A 27,529-nucleotide genomic window follows, 5' to 3' on the forward strand; every position below is an offset into this window, starting at 1 on the left:
TTCTCATGCAATTGGGTAAAATAGCTCCTAATTATTTCTTTAATTTTCTCTTTATTGGTGGTAAATTCACCCTTTTCATTTTTGATGCCGGTAATTTGGCTTTCTTCTTTCCTTTTTCTAATCAAATTAACTAAATGTTTATGTATTTTATTGTGTGTGTGTGTGTGTGTGTGTTTGGTAAAACAAATTCTTAAGTTTTTCTAGTTTTATAGATTTCTTTCAATTTTATTAATCTCTCTTTTGATTTACGTAATTTCTAATTTGATATTTAACTGAGGGTTTTTAATTTGTTTTTTAAAATCTTTTTTAGTTGTATGCCCAATTCATCAATCTTTTTGTTCTCTATTTTATTCACGTAAGCATTTAGAGATATAAAATTTCCTCTAAGAATTGCTTCCATCTGAACCTCCCTTTATTAGAAACAAATAAATCTAATTACAAAAGAAACAGGAAAGAAATTAAGGACAGAATTTTAGATAAGTTAGGTATGATAGACCTTAGGAGAATTTTGAATAGGAATAAAAAGGAATATATCTTTTTCTTGGTGGTACATGAGATGTACTCACAAACTGACCATGTACTAGGCTGTAGGGGTCCTCAAATTTTTTAAATAGGGGGCCAGTTCAATGTCCCTCAGACTATTGGAGGGCCAGACTATAGTAAAAAAAAAAAAAAAAAAAACCTTTGTTTTGTTGTCCTTTAAAGAAAGAAACTTCATAGCCCTGGGTGAGGGGAATAAACATCCTCACCTGCTGCATCTGGCCCATGGGCCTCAGTTTAAGGATCCCTGGAAAAGCTCTTTTTTTTTTTTTCTCATTTGAAAAAGTTGATCTCTGCTCTTAAGAACACAGGAAAAGTTGTCCCAAGCTTTTCTGCAGGGGAAAAGGGATCTCTCACTGACTAAGCTGGGTTGAAGCTGGGGCTGAGGATGTTGCAGGTTTTCCTACTACACTGGCTGGGCCTTGCTAAGTTCTGCCTATTATACTGAGGTTCAAAGGCTCATGATTTGCCTTTTATAATTACACTCTAAATCCCACAATTGGTCTGCTGATCCACTGGCCTTCTGAATCAGGTCAGAATAACCAATGCTGATGCATTTTGGCTAAAAGCCTCCTACTGGATTTGACAGGCCTCTCTACATTGTACCTGCACTGGGTCATATTCTTTCCTGCCCAATGAGACAAACCTTTCCTGAAGTCTTTTATTTTAGTTCTTCCTTCTTTTTATCCACCCAAACATATGAGGCATAGTTCTTGGCCACATTTTTGCCTCCATTGCCCCAAATAATCTAAATCTGCAGTCTATACTTCAATCATTTACCTAAGACAAATGTCAAAATTTATATTTTTCTATTAAAAGTGACAGTCTATTTCCTAAAACTATACTTATTTAAAACAATGAAGTTTCTACCCAGGACTTTCCCATTCAGTTTTTTTGGTTATGATATTACAATCTTGGCTCACATAAAATTATAGCAAACAAATCCCCAGATCTTTTTTTTTTTTTTTTCACATAAACTCCAATTAGTAACTTGCTATTCCTTTAAGGATCAAACAGAAATTTCTTCATTTGACATTTAGAGTCTTTCACAATTTTATCTCCAAGCTACTTTTCAGGCTTTATTATAGATTACTCTCCTTTACATTTTCTCTGGTCCAGGCAAATTGACTTTCTTGATATTCCCCCCTTACAACATAATCCATCTATTATTTCCATATATTTGCACTCATTTCCCATAATTCATAGATCATGATATCATAATTTTAGAGCTAGAAAGTAACTTAGAAGCTCTTGAGTCCAAAAGACACTATACCAAAAGCTCTATTTAAATAGTTGTACTATTAATTTCAATAATATCTTTCAGAGACAATAGAGATTAGGGTTTCTTAACCTAATGTCTATGATCCATCAATAGATTTGAGGGGTTGCATAAATTTTGATACAAAAATGAATCTTTATTTCAATATAATTAATTTCCTTTGTAATCTTATGCATTGTGTTTTGTTTATTTAAAACATTTTAATAAGGAGTTCATAGGATTTACCAGAATCCTAAAGGGTACCAGGACTCAAAAAAAGATCAAGAACTCTTTGCAGTATTAATGTTGTATCTTTAAGAGGAAATATAACCTTAAAAAACTTTAAGTTTAATTGCTATCCTAGAGTCTTGATTAATTGTGATAGATGGAGAAAGACAAAGAGTAAAAACCTATTTGCTGAGAGAATTGTTATAACTTTTATCTTGTGAAGAAATATGTAGAAAATCTTCAAGGAGACTCTTTAACTGTATTTATGAATAGTGGTGTGTTTCAAGAAGTTAGGAGAGGTCAGACACAGCTATGGAGTACAATGCATGGAGCACTGATACTGGAGTTAGGAGGACCTAAATTTAAATCAAACCTTAGACATTTTCTAGCTGTGTGACCCTAAGTAAGTCACTTAAATGGAATGACTTAAAAAAAAAGCATTTAGTTGAGTTCTGCAGTTGTAGTTATGATTAAAGTTGACTCTGGTTGCGATCTTCTCTGAGATGAAAAAGTAATAGCTATATAAATATGTATCTATTTGGGGGGTATATTACTAACATATCATATGTTCTCTGTCCTTGATTTTTAATGTAAGCCTAGGATATTAGGGGCCAGGAATAGAATAGAGGTTGATAAAGGGAGATCTGCAAAAATTCACAGGAAAAGTCATTTTTCTAGTTTATTAATAAATGATGGCAACTTTGGATAAAAGCCTAGAGTTAATTGATTAAATAGTGATAGATATTGTAACATTAGACATTTATGAAGAAGCATAAAAATATTTACTTTGTCTTAGAAAAGAAAATGATCTAGAAATTTGTATAATAGAGGGATGGTCAACCCATGTAAGTTATATTTGTGTATGAATCAATTTAAAACCCCTGATATCAAGGTACCGTATTGTTCTGTTTATATTGTACAGAAACTCTGAATAGATGAGATCAAAATCACTTGAGCATGACTTAGAGTTATAGAAACATAGATGATATTAGAATTAGAATTGATCTGGAGGTAGAACCCTAAGAAGCAGAATAGACTAGTTAGTAAAATAGGAACAAAAATGAGAAAAATTCCTTGAAAAGCTGAATCAGCCAAATGGAGAAATGATATACAAAAAATTCATTGAGGAGAAGAACTCTTTAGAAAGCATAATTGGCCAAATGTAAAGAGACAAAAACTCACTGAAAAAAAACCTTTAAATCGTACAAATGACTAAATGGAAAAATGCTACAAAAGTTTACTGGAGAAATCAATTCTTTAAAAATTACAATTGAGCAAGATGAAGCTAATGGTTTTATGAGACATCAAGAAAAAATAAAACAAAAAGCAAAAGAATGAAAAGAGAAGACAGTTTGAAATATCTCATTGGAAAAACAACTGACCTGGAAAATAGATCCAGGAAAAATGAAAGTAATGATCAACAAAAACAGCCAAAACTTCATTTTTAAAAAGAAATTATCAAAGAACACTGCCCTGATAGTTTGAAAACCTAGAGTAAAATAGAAAATGTTTTCTCATATTTATTTTTATTTTTAAAATTTTATTCTTAATTTATGGAGTAAGATATGAATTTCCATAACATAGTACAATAAAAAAGACAATTGTACACACATCTGCAAATCTACCATGCTAGTAATTTAAAAAAATACAACAAATTATCATGTAAATTTTTAAAAAAATTCTTCATTCTCTCCCACCATTGAGTTGGTTACAATTATACACATATATGTGTCTAATTCACTCACTTAATAGACATTCACACACACTGAAAGAGATTTCAAAATGAAACCTGGGAATGTCATAGCTTCATTCCATATATTGCAAGCAACCAAAAAGAAACAATTCAAATGTCATGGAGACACAGAATAACACAAGATTTAGCACATTTACTTTAAATAATCAGATGTCTTTGAATATGATATTCCATAGGGCAAAAATTTAAGACTACACCCTTGAATCATCTACTCAGAAAATTTTAATATTATCTTTAAAGGGAAAAATAGACATTTGAGATAGAGGACTTTCAAGCACTGCTGATAAAGGGACTAGAACTAAATAGATATTTAACTCTCAAATACAAGATTCAAGAGAAGGATAAAAAAAGGAAACAGAAAAAGAAAATCCCAAGGGACTTAATAAGGATAAACTTCTTACATTCATATGTAGGAAAATGATACTTGTAACTCATAAGAACTTTCTCATTATTAGAGTCAATTTTATTGATGTTTATTATTAATGTAGAAATAATATTTTCCTATTATACAAACACATTTTCTTACAAACAACTTATTTGAACCCACTATTGGGAGGTATCTTCTCCTTAACATTTCTGCTTTCAATATCTCTAAACGCCATTCCCATTTGCAATCCCATAGATGACACTTCAAAAATACCTCAATTTCCTCAAAGAACTTGCAGTTTTCCTTGCTCCTTTTGCTGGTTTTATAAATCATAAGGATATTCTTGCTCATATTACTGAGATATTTCAGGATATAGCCAACGAGACCTCTATTATTCTTTGAGCTTGGACTCTCAAAAATATAAGAGAACTTCTCATATAGACATTCATTCTTAGAATGCATACTGAAGTTTTGTTTTTTTTTTTCAGATTTTCCTAAGTTTCTAGTTCATATTTCTAAATTTTACATGTAGTCATTTTCAATTTCTTCAATTTTATTGTGTCATCCTTGAATAGTCTTAGTTTTTTTATTATTAATTTTGGTAAGTGATTTCCATACTTTAAGTTTTTAATTTTTAAAAAACTATGGACATTAATTTTAATTTAATGTTAATGTAACATAGGTAGGCATGTAAAATCTTTACTTTTCCTCACTGGGTTTATGTGAATTGTATTTTCTTTTGCTTATTTTTTAGTGCCAGGATATTTTAGTTAATGATCTCCTGGAATATTGTCCTCAAATTGTATCTCTTTCTGGAATGTCAATAATCTTAAAATTGATGCAACATTCTATATCCCATAGCTGTGTTACATTAATCTTCATGATTTCTAGTTTGAATAATTGTATAGTATTTTTAGACCTAAACCTCCAATTTTTTTTAAGTTGTGTTCAATTTTATCATTTTAAGTTTTAGTAGATATGTTGTTAATTGTGTCTGTTATGCTTTCCATAATATTATTCTTGTTATTTTCTTCATTATTTTCTTACCATCTTTGTTATTGTTGTTGTTATTGTTGTTATTGTTGTTATTAGTCAAGCATGATTCTTTGTGACTCCATTTGGGATTTTCTTGATAAAAATACTAGAATGGTTTGCTATTTCCTTCTTCAGCTTATTTTACAGATGAGGAAATTCATGTAAATAGTGTTTAAGTGATTTACCCCATAGATTTGAATTCAGGTCTCATTGACTTCTGGCCCAGTGTTTTATCCTCTGTGCAATGTTTTATTTCTAGAGTTCCCCTTGAGATTTAAAATAAGTCTTTCTTCTAATTCTTTTAAATTAAAATTTAAAAACATCTTTCTTAAGATGTTCCTAACAATATTAATTTTTGCATCATATTTTAAATCTGTAGTTATTCATTTGGAGATGTCTATCAAGGTAGTTTACATTATTTCTTTTCTTACCTGTCTTAATTCTGACAATTTGGTTGATTCATTTGCTCCTTCAATCATCACTGTACCTTTCCTAAAAGTTCCCTTTTACTTTCTAGCCTTCCAGTATAAAGCAAATACTTTTCCTTATTTTGCATGAAGGTGGAAAAAGACCATTTTCCACACCCTTTACCCTAACTAGATTGTTGTAACCACATCAATCTCAACACTTCGATTGCCACCCTGACATATATTTTATTCTGCGAATATAATAGATTTAGTTTTTAAGAGTACCAGCATGAGCTATTATCTAGTCAACAAATGTTTCTAAAATATCAGTTATATGAAAAGTACATTATATGTTAAGAAAAGGATTTTTTAAACAACATAATTTCATTGTCTTTAAGAAGCTATTATTAAAACTTTTCCAATTCCCTTTCACTCTCAAGTTTGGCTTTTTCTGAAAACCTTTCTTCTTTACAACTATGTTGCTCATTTTGGGCTTCCAGTGATACAATTTATGATTGCTCATGATAATCAGTTAAAAACCATAGCCAAAGAAACTCTAATTTATCATTGACAAACAGATCCAGAAAGTTTTTATTCTTCTTATATATATCAGATTCCATATATTTACATTTTATCAAATCCATCTTATTGGTCTAAGGGCCCCCATTGATTCTAAGAGATGGGGAACTACTATTATGCAATATGTACCAAATTCATAGATGCAGATCACCTCTTATAATTACTAGCTGAATAGACTTTGTGTCAGAATTCTAACTTTTCTGAGTTTCAGCTTTCTCCTCTATAAAATGGAAAAAAAAATTATACTATTTTATTCATAAGATTAGTGCAGGAAAAATATACACTTTCAAGAACTACACAAAAATGAATTGGTATCATTATCAATATCATTCTCTGAGTAGGAGCTCACACTAGATTCATTCCTTCATCTGACATTTATTTAAATAACCTCTTATGCATTTACACTATACACCATAGTGTTCTAAGCTGATGGAAGTTATCAAAATGACTGATTCCCTTTTTGATTATAATCTAGTGGGCAATTTAAGCAACTAATGAATATTTATTATATACCTTCTATGTGACAGATATTGTGCAAAGTGATGGGAATATAAATATAAAATTATATCATTTTTTGGGGGGGAAGTCATATCTTGCTAAAACAGAAACATAATTAATATACAGTAGCATATAAATTGCATTAAAAGTTGTAAAACAAAAGCTATGACATTAAACAACAGATATTTTATCCATCCTCCAAGGACTTCTCAATCAATAAAATAATTTATTCAATAATTCATCTAAGATTCATACAATGGAAGTAGTCTTTTCTAGGTTAGGAAGTTGGATGAAGTAACTTCTAACACCACTTTGAATTCTCAGGTCCACCCTTAGCAGGGGAGCTACACTTTACTAAAAATAATATGGGAGTGAAAGAATATTCCTTCTAAAGGAGACTGAAGGAAAAGGCAGCATGAGAAATGCCTTTCACTTAGGGGACTTAGCAAGATAAGTCATTGTGTGATTAATAGTCATGGGACCTACAGTCTATGAAGGTCCTCCAGGGATGGATAATATAGCAGATGTAGGCTTCTATTAAAATCCTTTGGTATTAAAAAAGGAAAAATTTTTTAAAAAAGAAATCCAAATGTAGGATCAAGATGGATGGATGAGATCAAGATCAATCGATCTATGCCTCCTATTATCTATCCAATTTGGGATATACATACATTTATATATACACACATATACATATGTATGTATATATATACATACATATATATACACACACATATACATATATATATAGATATATACATACATATATATATATATACATACATATATATTTCTATATACTCATACCTCTAAAAGCAAATATTTATCACTGAGCATGGTATATAAGCCCAATATAAATGTGACATTGTGATTATCTCTTTAAATACACACACACACACACACACACACACACACACACATACATACACACACACACAGAGGGTTTGAAGATGAATCACAAATAACAAAACACTATCAAAATTAATCTCTAGAATTATTTAGTCACAGGCAGAGAGAAAGCAGACAATTTTGATTTATACTCAGGTAGATAAAAACACCAAGAATACTAATGAATTTTAATTGGTCATGAGCAAATCACATGTTTTGGGATTGTTTTTTCTTCCCCAACACTCTTCTCAGAGCACCTTTCACCTCTGCATTCCTCAGGCTGTAGATCAGGGGATTCAGCATAGGGTTAATGAGGCTATAAAATAGGGAGAGGATTTTCTGCTGCTCCTCAGGATGGCTGGTTTTGGGGGTCATGTATAGTATGATGGCACTACCATAGAAGAGCCCAACTACACAGAGGTGGGAGGAGCAGGTAGAGAATGCTTTCTTTCTTCCTTCCCCAGACTGGATCTTCAGGATGGCATAGAGAATGCGCATATAGGAAATCAGAACTAAGCAGAGAGGTCCAACTAGGATAAACACACAGGCTGTAAAGATAACTAGCTGGTTAAGACTAGTATCAGCACAAGCAAGCTTGAGCACAGACAGGATCTCACAGAAGAAGTGGTTGACTTCCCTGGGTCCGCAGAAGGGTAGCCTCAAAAGGAGAATCACATGGATCAGAGCAAGGAGGAAGCTGAATGCCCAGGAAATGATGGTCAGAGTAATGCACAATCTCCAGCTCAGGATGACAGTATATCTGAGGGGATGGCAGATTGCTACATAACGATCATAGGACATCACCACCAAGATAAGACACTCCACAAGGGCAAAAGCTAAATACAAAAAAATCTGCATAATGCAGGGAGCAAAGGAGATGCCTCTGTCCTTATTCAGTAGGTTCACAAGCATTTTGGGTACGTTGTTTGAGGCATAGGACATGTCGACAATGGCCAGATGTGAGAGGAAGAAGTACATGGGAATATGAAGATGGGAGTCCAGACAGATGAGTCCCAGGATGATGCCATTCCCCAGAAGAGTGATAACATAAAACAAGGAGAAGATCACAAAGAGGAATATCTGTATTTCTGGCCTGACGGGAAATCCCAGAAGGATAAATTCTGTGATCAATGTTTGATTTTTCCACATCCTCCTGTAACAGAGACAGTCAAGTATGGCAGCTGAAAACATATTTTAAAATCTTAGTTGTTTACTGAAGTAAATCAGTGTTTAGTCTCTATTCCTTATGTTTTCTATATCTTGAAATAATCAGTTAAAGAGATATTAAAAATTTTTTTTTGGATCCAAAGTAAAATAGGAAGAAAATGTAATGTATGAAGCAGCTCAGATAGGTATAGCAGGATAATTATTGCTGATCAATAACAAATAGAGCATAGTGTAGGGGACCGAGTTCTGGTTCTGATGTCAGAGGATTAGATTCATGTCCTGGCTCTGAACCTCATTACCTGTGTGACCTTGTCAAGCATCTTTACCTCTTGGGCCTTTCCTAACTCACATGTAAATTGTTGAAATGAAATTCAATAAACATTTATTAAGTTCTCACTATAAGCCCGCTACCATGCTAAATGCTGGCAATATAAGAAGTAAAAGACCTTGCCTTAAGGAGTTCACAATGTAATGAAAGCAACCACAAACAAACAAACAAATATATACAAACAAGATATATACATAGGAAATATAGTAAATAATCAACAGAAATAAGATTAAGACCGATTGGGGAAGCATTTTGTAGAAAGTGGAATTTTAGTTGGGATTTAAGGAAGTCAGGGTGACCAGCAGTTGAAGTAGAGAAGGGAGAGCATTTCAGGCATGGGAGATGGCCAGAGATGGAATGTCTCATTAATGGAACAACCAGGAGGCCAGTATGTGGATAGAAGAATAGTGTTGGGGACTAAGTGTGTGAAGAGTGTGGTTTATAGAGTAACAGTGGTAGTGGCTTTGTGATTGAATAGAGGACAGTTTGGACCAGGGAGAATTTTGAGACAGGTAATTGCAATAATCAGGGTAAGGTATAAGACCTGCAGCAGAATGGTGGCAATGTCAGAGAAGAGAAGGGGGAAACTTCTTGGATCCATATCCATAAAAGTGAGGAATCCAGGATGACTGCTGAGCTCTGAGCTTATGATATTGGGAGGATGATATTGCCCTTCACAGTGAGAGGGAAGGTTTCTGGTGTGAGGGCTTGGGAGAAAAGATGATGGATATGTTGAATATAATGAGTTTGATTATAACAGGTCTAATGGATCTCCAGAGAGTCAGCAAAACATATCTCTTTAAATATCAGATATATAAGTTCCATTTTCCCCATATGAGGTAAGTTTTTAAAAAAGGACTAGATCAAGCATCTCATTGTGACATAAGCACTCCCAATAAATATTCTTTTTTTCATCAAATAAATATTCCTTAAGATAAATTCAATTAGCAGAAGAAAGTAGTGATCCAAGATAATAGGTTTCAGAACAAAGTAAAGCTATTTTTGGTATTTTGGTAGGTTTATTTGTTCCATAATTCTTTCAATAGTAGAAGCAGAAAAATGTATAGTTCATTGATGTCATAAACCAAAAAACTAATAATTCATTCCTTCAAAATTTTAAAGACTTCTCAATCAGTCTGATCCTATATCATAATTAGAGCTTGTGTGTTCTAAGGCCATGGATTAGTCAATTAGTACTTATTCAAGAGTGCATCAGAAACTTTGTTAGATTCTGGGAATACAAGTACAAAAAGATGAGAGTTTCAAGGAATCGTTCTCAAGGAATTTACTTTCAAATATAAATAGTACATGAAAATTAATATAAATACATGCAAATATGTGCAAAGTAGGAAAGAAAAATATGCCCATTTGGAGGAGGGAAGGAAAGAGCTAGGACCTTGGGAGGAATTTGGGTTTGGTGCTAGTGTGAATGATTATTTCAGATCTGAAAAAAGGGGATTGAAATCAATGTAATACCAGTCCTGTCTTTGCAAAAGCTATGAAGGCAAAGACTCAACTTAATAGGAATAATTTCAGAGTTGGATGAATCTTGTAGAAAGAAAAGCAAAAAAAAAAAAAAAATAGAGTTAACAAAATGATGGAGAATTTAGAGCTAGAGGTTTGATTCCAGTCTTTCTTTCAGCAACACCAAAGATCTTTCTTAGATATTTCTCATCACCATATGGTACTTTTACAAAAATAGTCCATGTGTTAGTTGATAGAAAATTTGCAAAAAAAAAAAAAAAAGTTAAAGAAGGAAAATACAAAGCATATTTTTTAGTTCACAACACAAAATAAATAATAATTAATTCAGGAAGGACAAGGAAAAGGCATAAATCTAAAAGAAGATTCAATAATGACATCTTAATAAAACAAAGTCAGTGTACAAATAATAAAAAGAATATAATCATTTGAAAGATGATAGTAAAGAGAAAGTGTCTTCAAATTTCTGGGATAGAGCTAACACAGTCGTCAGAAGTTAAAATAAACACAAATTCCCAAAGCTTTATTAAAAATAGAAAAAAGAAAGGATTAACAAACTGAATGCATATATTGAAATGATTAAAAAGCCAACAAATACATACAATAAAACAAAAGAGGGAACCTTGAGAATTAAAGAAGAAACAGATAAACTGGAAAAGAGAAAGACTAAAGAACTTACAAACAGAAAGCTGATTCTTTAAAAAGACTAAAAATTGATAAGTATTTAGTTAGCCTGACTAAAAGAAGAAGGTAGAAAATGAGATCAACAAAATAAAAATAGGATAAGATGAGATCTCAATTAGAAAAAAAAAGAATTTTGTGAACCTTCTATGCTCAATAAAATAATGCAGCTGAAATACAAGAGAAATAAAATATTGCCTTTAGAAAATAAAATAACCAAACTAAGAGAATATAAAATAGTCCAGTCTTAGAAAAGGAACTAGAATAGCTTTAAAAGAGCTAAATGAGTAAAAAAAAACCATGTAGTTCAATTCAATTTTGATGAGAATTCTACCAAACTTTAAAAAAACAATAAATACCTATACGACACAAAGTATTTTCCAACTTTGAGGATGAACCCATTCTATCAAATTCCTTTTATGAGGCAAATATAGTTTTAAAGCTTTAACCCAGGAAGTCTGATAAAGGAAAAAAATGAATTATAGCTCAATTTTATTATTTTTAAATTAAGTAAAAAACCCTGTAAAATAAAAGAAAATCCTAGCCAAAAAAGAAAATCAAATTATCACAATTAAAAAAAAAATCAATCATTCTGACTAAGCTACTTTTATATCAGGAATATGTGTTTCATATTAGGAAAACAATCAACCTAATTAATTATAATCAAATAAAAGAATACAAAAAGTTTACCTTAAAAGATGCAGGAAAAGCCTCAGGCAAAATACATTTTTCACTTTTGCAAAAAAAAACCAAACCAAAACAAACCCATAAAACATAAAAAAAAAAAAACTAGATACAGACAGAGGTTTCTTAAAAAGATGCTAGAAAATATCTCTCTACAATGAAAAACAAACATTATTAACTATTGGGGACATAAGATTTTTCAATATATAGGAGTAAAAAAATGACATCACTCTTCACCAAAATTTGGTATGTCATAGAACAGCCACTAACAGTAATAAGACAAAAGAGCAAAATTATAGACATAAAGATAGACAAGAATGGAGGATCTTTTACTTAAAAAATAATAAGGAATCAATAAATACCTTATAGCTTCTTTAAAAGTTTTAGATTGCAAAGCCCCCTCCAAAACAAACAAACAAATAAAAGCTATAGCATTCCTGTCAATTGATATGTAAATTCAAGGGGGCAAAATTTCACTAAAGAATAACTTAAAAATTCATAAGATATTTTGGAATCAATCTATGAAAGTATACCTAATATTTTATGAGTTAAATTACAAAATTTTACCTTAAGGAAACAGAGCAGAACTGAAACATGCTCATGGCTTAGATGGTCCAGTGTAATAAAAATGGCAATATTGCCAAAGTTAATTTGCATATTAAGTATTATTTCAATCATGTGATCAAAATTATGCTATAAAGAACTATAATAAAATAATAAAATCATATGGAGGAACAAAAGATCAAAAAGATACAAAGTGAATCTTTTTTTTTTTTAATGATAGGATTGTGGAAGATAAGATTTCTTCTATATCTCAATTGATAGTATACTACAGTAATTATTGAACAAATTTCCTACTGTTTAAAAAAAAGAAAAAGTAAATCAGAGTAGGAAAAGAAATATTAGGACACAAACAAAAAGACAATATAACTGGGAAAGAGCTTTGTAAGGACTGTTAGGAAAACTGGAAATCAGCATGGAAATTTAGTTCAAAGTGAATGTGAACCTAACAATAAAGATTATACCATAAAATATCAGGAGAAACAAGATGTACAACTTTTATAACTATGTGTGGGAGATGAATTCCAACTTTCCTCCTAAAAAAGAATACTTTTATCATTTAGAAGAGAGAGAAATTGAAAAGCTATAGCTGGAACCAAATGAACAACTCCAATAGCTACTAAATATCTGAAGTCATATTTGAACTCAGAAAGATGAGTTCTCTGGATTCCAGGTCCAGAACTCTACCCACTGTATCCCTTAGTTGCCCTAAATTGAGGAATGTTAGAACAAAATATGTTGCATGACTTAATAGAATATTATTTTGCTGTAAGAAACAATGGAAGTGGTGAATAGAGATGCTTGAAAAGATACATTAAATGATGCAAATAAAATATGAAAGACCAGGAAAACAATATTAACACAGACCAAAACAATGTAAGTAATAATAACAATCACAAAACAATCTAAATAGAATAATTTGAAATTATAATGGTCAAGTTTTATTACAGAATAAATAATAGAGTTATTTTAAAAATTCCTTCTTCTGTTCCTATTGAATATATAGTCCGATTAAAAAAATATATATATTAAATAGTGTCATTAATTTTTTTTTCTTTTCCCTTTCTTTCTTTTCTTTTCAAGGAATGACTCTCAGAGGAGTAGGGAAAGAATATGGGGGAAATGTAAGCAAGTAAAAAAGATATCAATAAAAATCTATTTTTTAAAGTGAGTAAAAATTAGAGACTTGCCTTTGACAATGACTTCTGATGTGACCCTGTTAAGAGTCTTATTTTTATTGGAATGAGAATTTGATGTGAACAATAACAAGTGCCACAGATTATGCATTAATAAATAATTGATAGTTGATTTTACTGATTATGATGAACAACTTATGAATGGAAATAAAGTAAAAAAGTATTTAGTAAGCATCTTCTATGTGCCATGTACTGAGTGATGGGCTTTACATATTTTCACAACAACCCTAAGAGGTAAATGTTATCATTATATGCCTTTCCTAAATGCGGAAAGAGAGGCAGAGAGAGACTGAGTGACTTGGCCAAAGCCAGGTAGCTAGTAAATGTCTGAAGTCCCTTTTAAATTCCAGGCTGCCTGACTTCAGGCCCAGCACTCTATCTCACTTTACCATCCAACTGCCTCCAAATAGAGATAAGCAAGTAGGCATTATCGTAGAATGCAATATTCAGAAATGAAAGATATTTATACTTTTCTTTTCAATTACATGCATCTTAAGATCAGAAACATTTTCTACTAATTAGGAAGTCTTTCATTTGTTACAAACAAAACCACTATGTTAAGAATGAAGATCCAAAGTCTCTAGTAGACAATGACACAAAGGGTGTTGAACCTCAAACCTTGACTGAAACCCACAAATGTCTTGTCTTGACTCTCTTTTTATTTTGGAGATATATGTCAAAGACCATTAGAAGTGGGAGACATGATAGAGGTCATCTAATCCTCCCCCTACCTTCATTTTACAAGGGAGGAAAATGATATCCTGAATGATGAGGTGATTTAACTAATATCACATAGCTAGATAGGAGTACAGTTTAGAATTGTCTCTTGGTTCTTAGGGCATAATTCTTTTGCACTCATCTCTTGTCTAGGAGAGACTAGAGCTTGCTTCCATCCACCAAATTAAACAGACATGGTGTAGAGTGGTGGAAATAGGCTGTTGCCATATCCCCTGAACATGATTAGTTTCCACCAAGGCAGAAGATATTTGAGCTGAGTTACTAGTCTGTGGAGGAATAGAGCCTCTTTCCTATATGTCCTATTGATAGAAACAGAGAAGGAGGAGACAAAGGAAATGGAATATAATGACAAAGGCTTTTACCTGTGCTTTTTTACAGGATTTATGGGTGGGCTGTAGATTTCGAATGAACCATCCAGAGAAGGTAAAAAATTCCTCACAATATTCAAACTAAAGTCCAGAGGGAAATGACTCATGTACAGAGATAACATTTTAATTTAGTCCTTTTGATTCCATATCTCAGGCCTTTAACTGTACAATATGTTTAATCTTAGGTGTGAACTGTGTTGAAGAACTAAAAAAATGACATCAATAAGATTTCTCTATTTAAACTCTAATTCTTCTTCAGTACAAAATCAAAGATTAGACCTTATAATGTTGTTTGACATAGTAGGCAGATACAGAGATTCTCCCCATATATTACAATCAACAATTTTCTTCTTTATATTCTATGACCTAGGTATATTAAATTCATCATAATAAAAGTTCAAAATTAAACTAATTTCTAAATTATTTTATTTTATATGCATAAGAATAGGGAAACACAAAATGCAGATAACTTGGAAAATATCATTTACAAAAGTAAAGAAACTACATTAAAAAACAGAAATTAAACAATGAGTACCTTGTTCAGTTTGGATTGTCCAAAAACGAAGAGAAAAATAAAGAAGATAATCTGCTTAGAACTGGCCTGTGCTACATAGAAACAATAAAAGATGGCAGGAATTCCTCACATCATAAATTTTAAATTTAATTTTAATTAACCAATCTAATGAACCAAAAGTTCATTAAGTACTTACTATACACCATGCACTGTGTAACCATTGGGAATTTAGACTTGAGATGGGCTTTAAAAAATTATCTGATACATCTCCTTTATTTTACAAATGAGAGAAGTGGGGGCCAGAGAGCCCAGGTCTCTTGGCCAAGGTCACTAAGTTAGCAAGGAGTAGAACTATGATTTGAATTCAGAGCATTAAATTTCCGATCCAGCTCTCTTTCTCTTGCATCACATTTCCTATCAAAAATGACTTTGAGGAAGCCACTTACATTTCTGGACATCCTAAAATAAAGAAGTTGAGTAAATGCTATCTGAAATCCCCTCTAAATCTAAATATCTGTGCTCTATTGTGCTCTATGACTTACAATAGTACAAACAAAAATGATTAAAGGAGCATTTTCTATTTATTATGAACATTTTTAAAAATGTGACAGAACTTTTAAAGTTAGAAAATATTAGTGTTGAAGATCTCCTCCATTCATATGTATATGCAAGTTTTCAATAACTTAGTCTTGCAGAGTTTTCTAGAGGACTGAGAGATGATTATTTCAGGGACATATAATATTTGTCTGAGGCATATTTTCCAGACGTGAAAGAAAACCCTTTACTTATTATCCTATGCTACTTACTTTGAACATAATAGTAAATTTATAGTAAAAAAAGTGAATGAACAGATGTATGCAATTCTGAACCAAAGCAAATTGAATATCAGTCAATAAACTGATATTATTGGGAAATGCTTCTCATGCTGGGGAAGGTTTACCAGATTTCTTTATAGGCCCATGGCTACTCTAAAAACATATTTTATATATATATATATATATATATATATACATATATGTATATATATATATGTAACTTATTTTCATGGTTTAACTGGTTTGTTTTTATCTGAATTATAGACAGTTTCTGTAGAATACTCACAGCACAGCAAGTATTGTAGCATTCATCAGAGGAAAAAAAAACTATAAAGGTAACTTCTCCCTTGTATAGTAAGAAACCAAAATGAGAATCCTTCTCACATTGGACATAAACTTTTCACTTCTTTAGAACTCTCACAGGGCACAGTACTGATCCTCTCTGGCCAGAGTAACCAAAGAACAGTCAGAAAGGAAATTCTATAATCTGGCCACTCACTGCAAAGACTATTTCCAGGATATGTATGTTTCAGAGACAGCAGAAGCATTAGAACCCCTCTAAGCAAAACACTTCCATGGTCTCTTTCAGTTTGGACTGTCAGCCTCACATTGAGTTGCTTCCATGGGTAACCTACATAGGTCATGTTCAAATTGTGGAGTGTTTCCTTTACTCCTGTTTAGTTCTTTATCACGGAACCTGCTTGACAAATACAACTGACACCAAGAATCACCTGGCCCCCAAAATTGAGATCTGAATGGAATCAGAGAAACTACTTGTCTACTGGGAATGCTTCTTGGAAGTTATTCATGGAAGTGGTACATGATTTTTCTGTTCTTAATCTAGATTCATAGCCTGGAACATACCCAGCTCAGAGGAGACATCTGCTGTTCTCTCCTTATGCTGGTGATTCCTTATCTCACCAGTTTTTTTCTCATGTCTAAGTCACCATTCAGAGAAAATGAACTACTTAAACTTAGTATGGCATAACCATTGGTCTTTACCTGTAAGGTAATCTGAGAAGTCCCCAAGTCTTACACCTGTTCTTCTTAACAGCGACTGAGGCAAAATCTGGGTGTTGCTTAGAAATTAAGGTTTTTTTCCCCCGTGTGATCCATTCAAATCAGTCAACCTTCCCAGACACTCCTGAGGATTTAGTGTAGGAAAAGGGTCCATGGGACATCATACCTAGACATCTCCTCCCTGTAGGGAAACCTAAGGTCTGCTTCTCACTCTCTTTTATTTTATCTTGGGAATACAGGGAGAGAGTTCAAGAGTAAATACAGGAGATATCTTTATAAATCCATAAAGAACTTGAGAAATAGCAAATTATATCCCTTAGGATTACATCGCAAGTAATAATACCCCAAAACTTGTACTTGTTATGGGTTCAATATCCCAATATTGCTTCAAATCCTGAAGCAACCTCACAGAATATAACATGAGAAAGTGAGATCAGAAAAATCTCCACTAAATATGCCCCTTGGAAACCTATTATGATTTAATTTTATGGGAATAGGTTTTCCTAAGGGATAGACATATATTTTTCTCCTAGAAGTTATGACTTGGAACAAAATAACTATGAAATACTTTCACTTTCAAAGATTTTATGAATCATAGGCTTTGAAGTTGGAGAGATCTTAGATGTAGTTTGTTCAAATCTGTTCATTTCTGAGATGAGGAAATGAAGGCCCAGGACTTTACAAGGTCATACAGAAAATTAGAAAATCAAGATGTATGTCCTACTAATCTAATTTCACCATTTTGCTCAACTCAGTGGATTACGTTAGTGTCAAATTGCACTTTCAGTTTTTAGTACTTTCCAGATTTAATAGTTCTAAAAATCTTAGAATTGGAAAATCATCTAATCTCACTTGAATCCAACAGCTGTAAAATTTTGTCTCTACTTATATAGTCAGAACTCTGCTAAAGGCCCCCATCTCCTGCTAGTGTCTGGAATATTTATTTTTAATTGTTTTTGTTCTTGCTCTTCTTGTTCTTGTTAAAGTACCTTCTCTTTCCAACTGACTCCTAATAGCTCCCAAATCTAAGACATTGGCCTAACATCATGACTCTTCTGCTAAAAAATCATTGGTAGCTACCTCTTCCATAGAGGACTACAAAGTCTTCAGTCTATAACTTGAAGTTCTCCACAGTCTGACTGCCACCAACTGTACAGAAATGGCCTATTGGAAATATAGGAGTGCTAGATCCACAGTGAGAGGATCTGTGTTGAAGACTCTTTTCTGTTACTCACTACATGAATGAACTCATATCACTTCCCCTCTATGAACCTCAGTGGAGTCACATGAATGTAATCCACAATGCCTCCTTTATCTTTGGGCTTACTCTACCATTAGAGCTATGATCCTATTATTAGATACCACAATTCTATGGGTGGCAGTTAGTGAAAATATAAATCTAATACCTAGGAGAAAAAGAAACATGCATTTAATATTGTGTTTTTCCCGTTTTTTTTTTTTTTTAATTATGAAGACTTCAGTATGCAAGTAACTGAGTAAATCAATTATTACCTCACCCCACCTAAAATAAATGATGGAATATTCAATCATCCCAATAATCTCAACCACAGACTTTTATTTAAGTGTTAAAATCTTTGAAAATGTTTGGATGAAGTGAAACAGAACTCACAGAAGTATGATCTAATTTGCTGAAGTATTTTGTCTTGGCTTTTTATTTAAAAGGAAAGGGATAATGGAATTAGCATTGTAAAAGGACCTGCTATCTGCCAGACAATGTGCTAATTACTTTATCTCTTTTTGGAGCTTTACAATAATAAGATGCTAGAATTAGTTACTACAGGTCTTTAGAATAGTTCAGTGCCCTCAGTGCATTTAAAATGATTTCATTCATATATAGCTTTTCATATTTATACTTGTTACACTTATACCTGGCTCCTTATGCTGAAAAGTATTTGAAATGAAAAATTCCATCAAACTAGGTGAAATGGAGTAATTATGCTTAATGGTAAGTTTAGGAAGAACCATTTGATAGGGAGAGGTGAGTCTCCTTCAGAGAAAGGAAAGCCTTATGATTTTAAAAGATTCTGGAAGATATTAGATTGATTATTTTCTTATTAGTCTCTTAGTGACTTCGAATGTAAATTGACAGCAGTGGCTTCACTGAAATCCACAAAAGGACTGGCTAGAAATTCACTGCTTAAGAGGATACCAACAACCAGAATCTATGTTACTTATCATTTTGAGGAAAACTTCATTTATATCTATGCTTTCTAGTGTTTTTAAGATGAATGAGTTTTGAATTTTGTCACATGTTTTTTCTGCATTTATTGATATAATGATATGATTTGTTAGTTTTGTTATTGATATAATCAATTATGTTGATAGTTTTCCTGATATTTCTTGGTATAAATCCTACTTGGTCATAGTGTATTATCCTGGTGATAAGTTGTTGTAGTCTCTTTGCTAATATTTTATTTACATTTTTTGCATCAATATTCATCATGGAAATTCATCTAAAATTTTCTTTCTCAGTTTTAGCTCTTCCTGGTTTAGGTATCAACATTGTATCTCTGTCATAAAAGGAATTTGGTAGGATTCCTTCTTCCTCTATTTTCCCAAATAATTTGTATAGTATAAGAATTAATTGTTCTTTAACTGCTAGGTAGAATTCACTTGTAAATCCATCTGGCCCTGGAGATTTTTTTCTTGGAAGTTCCTTAGTGTCTTGATCAATTTCCTTTTCTATGAATTTTTTTTCATATTAATCTGAACAACCTATATTTTGGTAAGAATTCGTCCATTTCACTTAGATTATAAGATTTATTCTCATGCAATTGGGTAAAATAGCTCCTAATTATTTCTTTAATTTTCTCTTTATTGGTGGTAAATTCACCCTTTTCATTTTTGATGCCGGTAATTTGGCTTTCTTCTTTCCTTTTTCTAATCAAATTAACTAAATGTTTATGTATTTTATTGTGTGTGTGTGTGTGTGTGTGTGTGTGTGTGTTTGGTAAAACTAATTCTTAAGTTTTTCTAGTTTTATAGATTTCTTTCAATTTTTATTAATCTCTCTTTTGATTTACGTAATTTCTAATTTGATATTTAACTGAGGGTTTTTAATTTGTTTTTTAAAATCTTTTTTAGTTGTATGCCCAATTCATCAATCTTTTTGTTCTCCATTTTATTCATGTAAGCATTTAGAGATATAAAATTTCCTCTAAGAATTGCTTCCATCTGAACCTCCCTTTATTAGAAACAAATAAATCTAATTACAAAAGAAACAGGAAAGAAATTAAGGACAGAATTTTAGATAAGTTAGGTATGATAGACCTTAGGAGAATTTTGAATAGGAATAAAAAGGAATATATCTTTTTCTTGGTGGTACATGAGATGTACTCACAAACTGACCATGTACTAGGCTGTAGGGGTCCTCAAATTTTTTAAATAGGGGGCCAGTTCACAGTCCCTCAGACTGTTGGAGGGCCAGACTATAGTAAAAAAAAAAAAAAAAAAGAAAACCTTTGTTTTGTTGTCCTTTAAATAAAGAAACTTCATAGCCCTGGGTGAGGGGAATAAACATCCTCACCTGCTGCATCTGGTCCATGGGCTACAGTTTAAGCATCCCTGGAAAAGCTCTTTTTTTTTTTTCTCATTTGAAAAAGTTGATCTCTGCTCTTAAGAACACAGGAAAAGTTGTCCCAAGCTTTTCTGCAGGGGAAAAGGGATCTCTCACTGACTAAGCTGGGTTGAAGCTGGGGCTGAGGATGTTGCAGGTTTTCCTTCTACACTGGCTGGGCCTTGCTAAGTTCTGCCTATTATACTGAGGTTCAAAGGCTCATGATTTGCCTTTTATAATTTTGGAAGCCCAAAATGAGCAACATAGTTGTAAAGAAGAAAGATTTTCAAAAAAAGCCAAACTTGAGAGTGAAAGGGAATTGGAAAAGTTTTAATAATAGCTTCTTAAAGACAATGAAATTATATTGTTTAAAAAATCCTTTTCTTAACATATAATGTACTTTTTACATAACTGATATTTTAGAAACATTTGTTGACTAGATAATAGCTCATGCTGGTACTCTTAAAAACTAAATCTATTATATTCGCAGAATAAAATATATGTCAGGGTGACAATCGAAGTGTTGAGATTGATGTGGTTACAACAATCTAGTTAGGGTAAAGGGTGTGGAAAATGGTCTTTTTCCACCTTCATGCAAAATAAGGAAAAGTATTTGCTTTATGCTTCCAGTGATACAATTTATGATTGCTCATGATAATCAGTTAAAAACCATAGCCAAAGAAACTCTAATTTATCATTGACAAACAGATCCAGAAAGTTTTTATTCTTCTTATATATCAGATTCCATATATTTACATTTTATCAAATCCATCTTATCGGTCTAAGGGCCCCCATTGATTCTAAGGGATGGGGAACTACTATTATGCAATATGTACCAAATTCATAGATGCAGATCACCTCTTATAATTACTAGCTGAATAGACTTTGTGTCAGAATTCTAACTTTTCTGAGTTTCAGCTTTCTCCTCTATAAAATGGAAAAAAAAATTATACTATTCCATTCATAAGATTAGTGCAGGAAAAATATACACTTTCAAGAACTACATAAAAATGAATTGGTTATCATTATCAATATCATTCTCTGAGTAGGAGCTCACACTAGATTCATTCCTTCATCTGACATTTATTTAAATAATCTCTTATGCATTTACACTATACACCATAGTGTTCTAAGCTGATGGAAGTTATCAAAATGACTGATTCCCTTTTTGATTATAATCTAGTGGGCAATTTAAGCAACTAATGAATATTTATTATATACCTTCTATGTGACAGATATTGTGCAAAATGATGGGAATATAAATATAAAAGTTATATCATTTTTTTGGGGGGAAGTCATATCTTGCTAAAACAGAAACATAAATAATTAATATACAGTAGCATATAAATTGCATTAAAAGTTGTAAAACAAAAGCTATGACATTAAACAACAGATATTTTATCCAACCTCCAAGGACTTCTCAATCAATAAAATAATTTATTCAATAATTCATCTAAGATTCATACAATGGAAGTATTCTTTTCTAGGTTAGGAAGTTGAATGAAGTAACTTCTAACACCACTTTGAATTCTCAGATTCACCCTTAGCAGGGGAGATATATTTTACAAAAAATAATATGGGAGTGGAAGAATATTCCTTCTAAAGGAGACTGAAGGAAAAGGCAGCTATATGATATCAGAAGGCATGAGAAATACCTTTCACTTAGGGGACTTAACAAGATAGGTCATTGTGTAATTAATAGTCATGGGACCAACAATCTATGAAGGTCCACCAGGGATGGATAATATAGCAGATGTAGGCTTCTATTAAAATCCTTTGGTATTAAAAAAGGAAAAATTAAAAAAAAAAAAGAAATCCAAATGTAGGATCAAGATGGATGGATGAGGTCAAGATCAATTGATCTATGATTCCTATTATCTATTCAATTTGGGATATGCATACATTTATATATATACACATGTACATAGGTATGTATATATCTATATACATACATATATAGATATATACATACATATATATTTCTATACACTCATATCTCTAAAAGCAAATATTTATCACTAAGCATGGTATATAAGCCCAATATAAATGTGACATTGTGATTGTCTCTTTAAATACACACACACACACACACATACACACACACAACTACACATACATACACACACACACAGAGGGTTTGAAGATGAATCACCAATAACAAAACACTATCAAAATTAATCTCTAGAATTATTTAGTCACAGGTAGAGAGAAAGCAGACAACTTTGATTTATACTCAGGTAGATAAAAACACCAAGAATACTAATGAATTTTAATTGGTCATGAGCAAATCACATGTTTTGGGATTGTTTTTTCTTCCCCAACACTCTTCTCAGAGCACCCTTCACCTCTGCATTCCTCAGGCTGTAGATCAGGGGATTCAGCATAGGGTTAATGAGGCTATAAAATAGGGAGAGGATTTTCTGCTGCTCCTCAGGATGGCTGGTTTTGGGGGTCATGTATAGTATGATGCCAATACCATAGAAGAGCCCAACTACACAGAGGTGGGAGGAGCAGGTAGAGAATGCTTTCTTTCTTCCTTCCCCAGACTGGATCTTCAGGATGGCATAGAGAATGCGCATATAGGAAATCAGAACTAAGCAGAGAGGTCCAACTAGGATAAACACACAGGATGTAAAGATAAATAGCTGGTTAAGTCTAGTATCAGCACAAGCAAGCTTGAGCACAGACAGGATCTCACAGAAGAAGTGGTTGACTTCCCGGGGTCCGCAGAAGGGCAGCCTCAGAACGAGAATCACATCGACCAGAGCAAGGAGGAAGCTGAATGCCCAGGAAATGATGGTCAGAGTAATGCACAGTCTCCAGCTCAGGATGACAGTATATCTGAGAGGATGGCAGATTGCTACATAACGATCATAGGACATCACCACCAAGATAAAACACTCCACAAGGGCAAAAGCTAAATACAAAAAAATCTGCATAATGCAGGGAGCAAAGGAGATGCCTCTGTCCTTATTCAGTAGGTTCACAAGCATCTTGGGTACGTTGTTTGAGGCATAGGACATGTCGACAATGGCCAGATGTGAGAGGAAGAAGTACATGGGAATATGGAGATGGGAGTCCAGACAGATGAGTCCCAGGATGATGCCATTCCCCAGAAGAGTGATAGCATAAAACAAGGAGAAGATCACAAAGAGGAATATCTGTATTTCTGGCCTGACGGGAAATCCCAGAAGGATAAACTCTGTGATCAGTGTTTGATTTTTCCACATCCTCCTGTAACAGAGATAGTCAAGTATGGCAGCTGAAAACATATTTTAAAATCTTCGTTGTTTACTGAAGTAAATCAGTGTTTAGTCTCTATTCCTTATGTTTTCTGTATCTTGAAATAATCAGTTTAAGAGATATTAAAAAAAATTTTTTTGACCAAAGTAAAACAGGAAGAAAATGTAATGTATGAAGCAGCTCAGATAGGTATAGCAGGATAATTATTGCTGATCAATAGTAAATAGAGCATGGTGTAGGGGAACGAGTTCTGGTTCTGATGTCAGAAGATTGGATTCATGTCCTGGCTCTGAACCTCATTACCTGTGTGACCTTGTCAAGCATCTTTACCTCTTGGGCCTTTCCTAACTCACATGTAAATTGTTGAAATGAAATTCAATAAACATTTATTAAGTTCTCACTATAAGCCGCTACCATGCTAAATGCTGGCAATATAAGAAGTAAAAGACCTTGCCTTAAGGAGTTCACAATGTAATGAAAGCAACCACAAACAAACAAACAAATATATACAAACAAGATATATACATAGGAAATATAGTAAATAATCAACAGAAATAAGATTAAGACCGATTGGGGAAGCATTTTGTAGAAAGTGGAATTTTAGTTGGGATTTAAGGAAGTCAGGGTGACCAGCAGTTGAAGTAGAGAAGGGAGAGCATTTCAGGCATGGGAGATGGCCAGAGATGGAATGTCTCATTAATGGAACAACCAGGAGGCCAGTATGTGGATAGAAGAATAGTGTTGGGGACTAAGTGTGTGAAGAGTGTGGTTTATAGAGTAACAGTGGTAGTGGCTTTGTGATTGAATAGAGGACAGTTTGGACCAGGGAGAATTTTGAGACAGGTAATTGCAACAATCAGGGTAAGGTATAAGACCTGCAACAGAATGGTGGCAATGTTAGAGAAGAGAAGGGGGAAACTTCTTGGATCCATATCCATAAAAGTGAGGAATCCAGCATGACTGCTGAGTTCTGAGCTTATGATATTGGGAGGATGATATTGCCCTTCACAGTGATAGGGAAGGTTTGAGGTGTGAGGATTTGGGAGAAAAAAATGATGGATATGTTGAATATAATGAGTTTGATTATAACAGGTCTAATGGATCTCCAGAGAGTCAGCAAAACATATCTCTTTAAATATCAGATATATAAGTTCCATTTTCCCCATATGAGGTAAGTTTTTAAAAAAGGACTAGATCAAGCATCTCATTGTGACATAAGCACTCCCAATAAATATTCTTTTTTTCATCAAATAAATATTCCTTAAGATAAATTCAATTAGCAGAAGAAAGTAGTGATCCAAGATAATAGGTTTCAGAACAAAGTAAAGCTATTTTTGGTATTTTGGTAGGTTTATTTGTTCCATAATTCTTTCAATAGTAGAAGCAGAAAAATGTATAGTTCATTGATGTCATAAACCAAAAAACTAATAATTTATTCCTTCAAATTTTTAAAGACTTCTCAATCAGTCTGATCCTATATCATAATTAGAGCTTTTGTGTTCTAAGGCCATGGATTAGTCAATTAGTACTCAAGAGTGCATCAGGAACTTTGTTAGATTCTGGGAATACAAGTACAAAAAGATGAGAATTTCAAGGAGTCGTTCTCAAGGAATTTACTTTCAAATATAAATAGTACATGAAAATTAATATAAATACATGCAAATATGTGCAAAGTAGGAAAGAAAAATATGCCCATTTGGAGGAGGGAAGGAAAGAACTAGGACCTTGGGAGGAATTTGGGTTTGGTGCTAGTGTGAATGACTATTTCAGATCTGAAAAAAGGAGATTGAAATCAATGTAACACCAATCAGTCTTTGCAAAAGCTATGAAGGCGAAGACTCAACTTAGTAGGAATAATTTCAAAGTTGGATGAATCTAGTAGAAAGAAAAGCAAATGATAAAATATAGAATTAACAAAATGATAGAGAATTGAGAGCTGGAAATTTGATTCCAGTCTTTCTTTCAGCAACACCAAAGATCTTTCTTAGATATTTCTCATCACCATATGGTATTTTTACAAAAATAGTCCATGTGTTAGTTGATAGAAATTTTGCAAAAAAAAAAAAAAGGTAAAGGAAGAAAAATACAAAGCAAATATTTTTTAGTTCACAACACAAAATAAATAATAATTAATTCAGGAAGTACAAAGAAAAGACATAAACCTAAAAGAAGATTCAATAATGACATCTTAAATAATAAAAAAAGTCAATGTACAAATAATAGAAAGAATATAATTATTTGAAAGATGATAGTAAAGAGAAAGTGTCTTCAAAGTTCTGGGGTAGAGCTAACACAATCTTCAGAAGTTAAAATACACACAAATTCTCAAAGCTTTACTAAAAATAGAAAAAGAGAGGATTAACAAACTGAATATATATTGAAATAATTAGAAAGCCAACAAATACATACAATATAACAAAAGAGGGAACCTTGAGAATTAAAGAAGAAATAGATAAACTGGAAAAAGAAAAAGACTAAAGAACATAAACAGAAAGCTGATTCTTTAAAAAGACTAAAAATTGATAAGTATTTAATTAGCCTGACCAAAATAAGAAGGTAGAAAATGAGATCAACAAAATAAAAATAGGATAAGGTGAGAGCTCAACTAGAAGAAAAAATGATTTTATGAACCTTCTATGCACAATAAAATAATGCAGCTGAAATACAAGAGAAATAAAATATTGCCTTTAGAAAAATAAAATAACCAGACTAAGAGAATATAAAATAGTCCAGTCTCAGAAAAGGAACAAGAATAGCTTTAAAAGAACTAACAAAGGAAAAAAACCCATAGTTCAATTCAATTTTGATGAGAATTCTGCCAAACTTTAAAAAAAACTATGATTGCCTATACTACACAAAGTATTCTCCAACTTTGGGGACGAAACCATTCTATCAAATTCCTTTTATGAGGCAAATATAGTTTTAAAGCTTTAACCCAGGAAGTTCGGTAAAGGAAAAAAATGAATTATAGCTCAATTTTATTATTTCTACAATTAAGTAAAAACCCTAGCTACCCCCTCCCCCCAATCAAACTATCACAATTTGAAAAAAAAAGAAATCAATCATTCTGACCAAGCTACTTTTATATCAGGAATATGTGTTTCATATTAGGAAAACAATCAACCTAATTAATTATAATCAAATAAAAGAATACAAAAAGTTTATCTTAAAAGATGCAGGAAAAGCCTCAGGCAAAATACATTTTTCATTTTTGCAAAAAACCCAAACCAAAACAAACCTATAAAACATAAAAAAACTAGATACAGACAGAGGTCTCTTATTAAAAAGATGCTAGAAAATATCTCTCTACAATGAAAAACAAACATTATTAACTATTGGGGACATAATAAGAGCTTTTCCAATATATAGGAGTAAAAAAATGACATCACTCTTTACCAAAATTTGGTATGTCATAGAACAGCCACTAACAGTAATAAGACAAAAGAGCAAAGTTTTAGTCATAAAGATAGACAAGAATGAAGGATCTTTTACTTAAAAAATAATAAGGAATCAATAAATACCTTATAGCTTCTTTAAAAGTTTTAGATTGCAGAGCCCCCTCCAAAATAAACAAACAACCAAATAAAAGTTATAGCATTCCT

At 32.4% G+C, this 27,529-nt stretch overlaps 2 protein-coding genes across 2 annotated transcripts; both read right to left on the reverse strand.

Annotated features, from left to right (window-relative positions):
• Positions 1 to 7,760: 7,760 nt before the first annotated feature.
• Positions 7,761 to 8,738, reverse strand: LOC127564659 (olfactory receptor 2A5-like). The gene has a single exon (XM_052001379.1). It carries the CDS (start codon positions 8,700 to 8,702, stop codon positions 7,761 to 7,763), a length of 942 nt encoding a protein of 313 aa, XP_051857339.1. The 5' UTR covers positions 8,703 to 8,738.
• Positions 8,739 to 22,972: 14,234 nt separating this feature from the next.
• Positions 22,973 to 23,914, reverse strand: LOC127564603 (olfactory receptor 2A5-like). The gene has a single exon (XM_052001237.1). It carries the CDS (start codon positions 23,912 to 23,914, stop codon positions 22,973 to 22,975), a length of 942 nt encoding a protein of 313 aa, XP_051857197.1.
• Positions 23,915 to 27,529: the final 3,615 nt, after the last annotated feature.

The sequence above is a fragment of the Antechinus flavipes genome, chromosome 5 (assembly GCF_016432865.1).
Source record: "Antechinus flavipes isolate AdamAnt ecotype Samford, QLD, Australia chromosome 5, AdamAnt_v2, whole genome shotgun sequence".
In the NCBI taxonomy this organism is placed as follows: domain Eukaryota; kingdom Metazoa; phylum Chordata; class Mammalia; order Dasyuromorphia; family Dasyuridae; genus Antechinus; species Antechinus flavipes.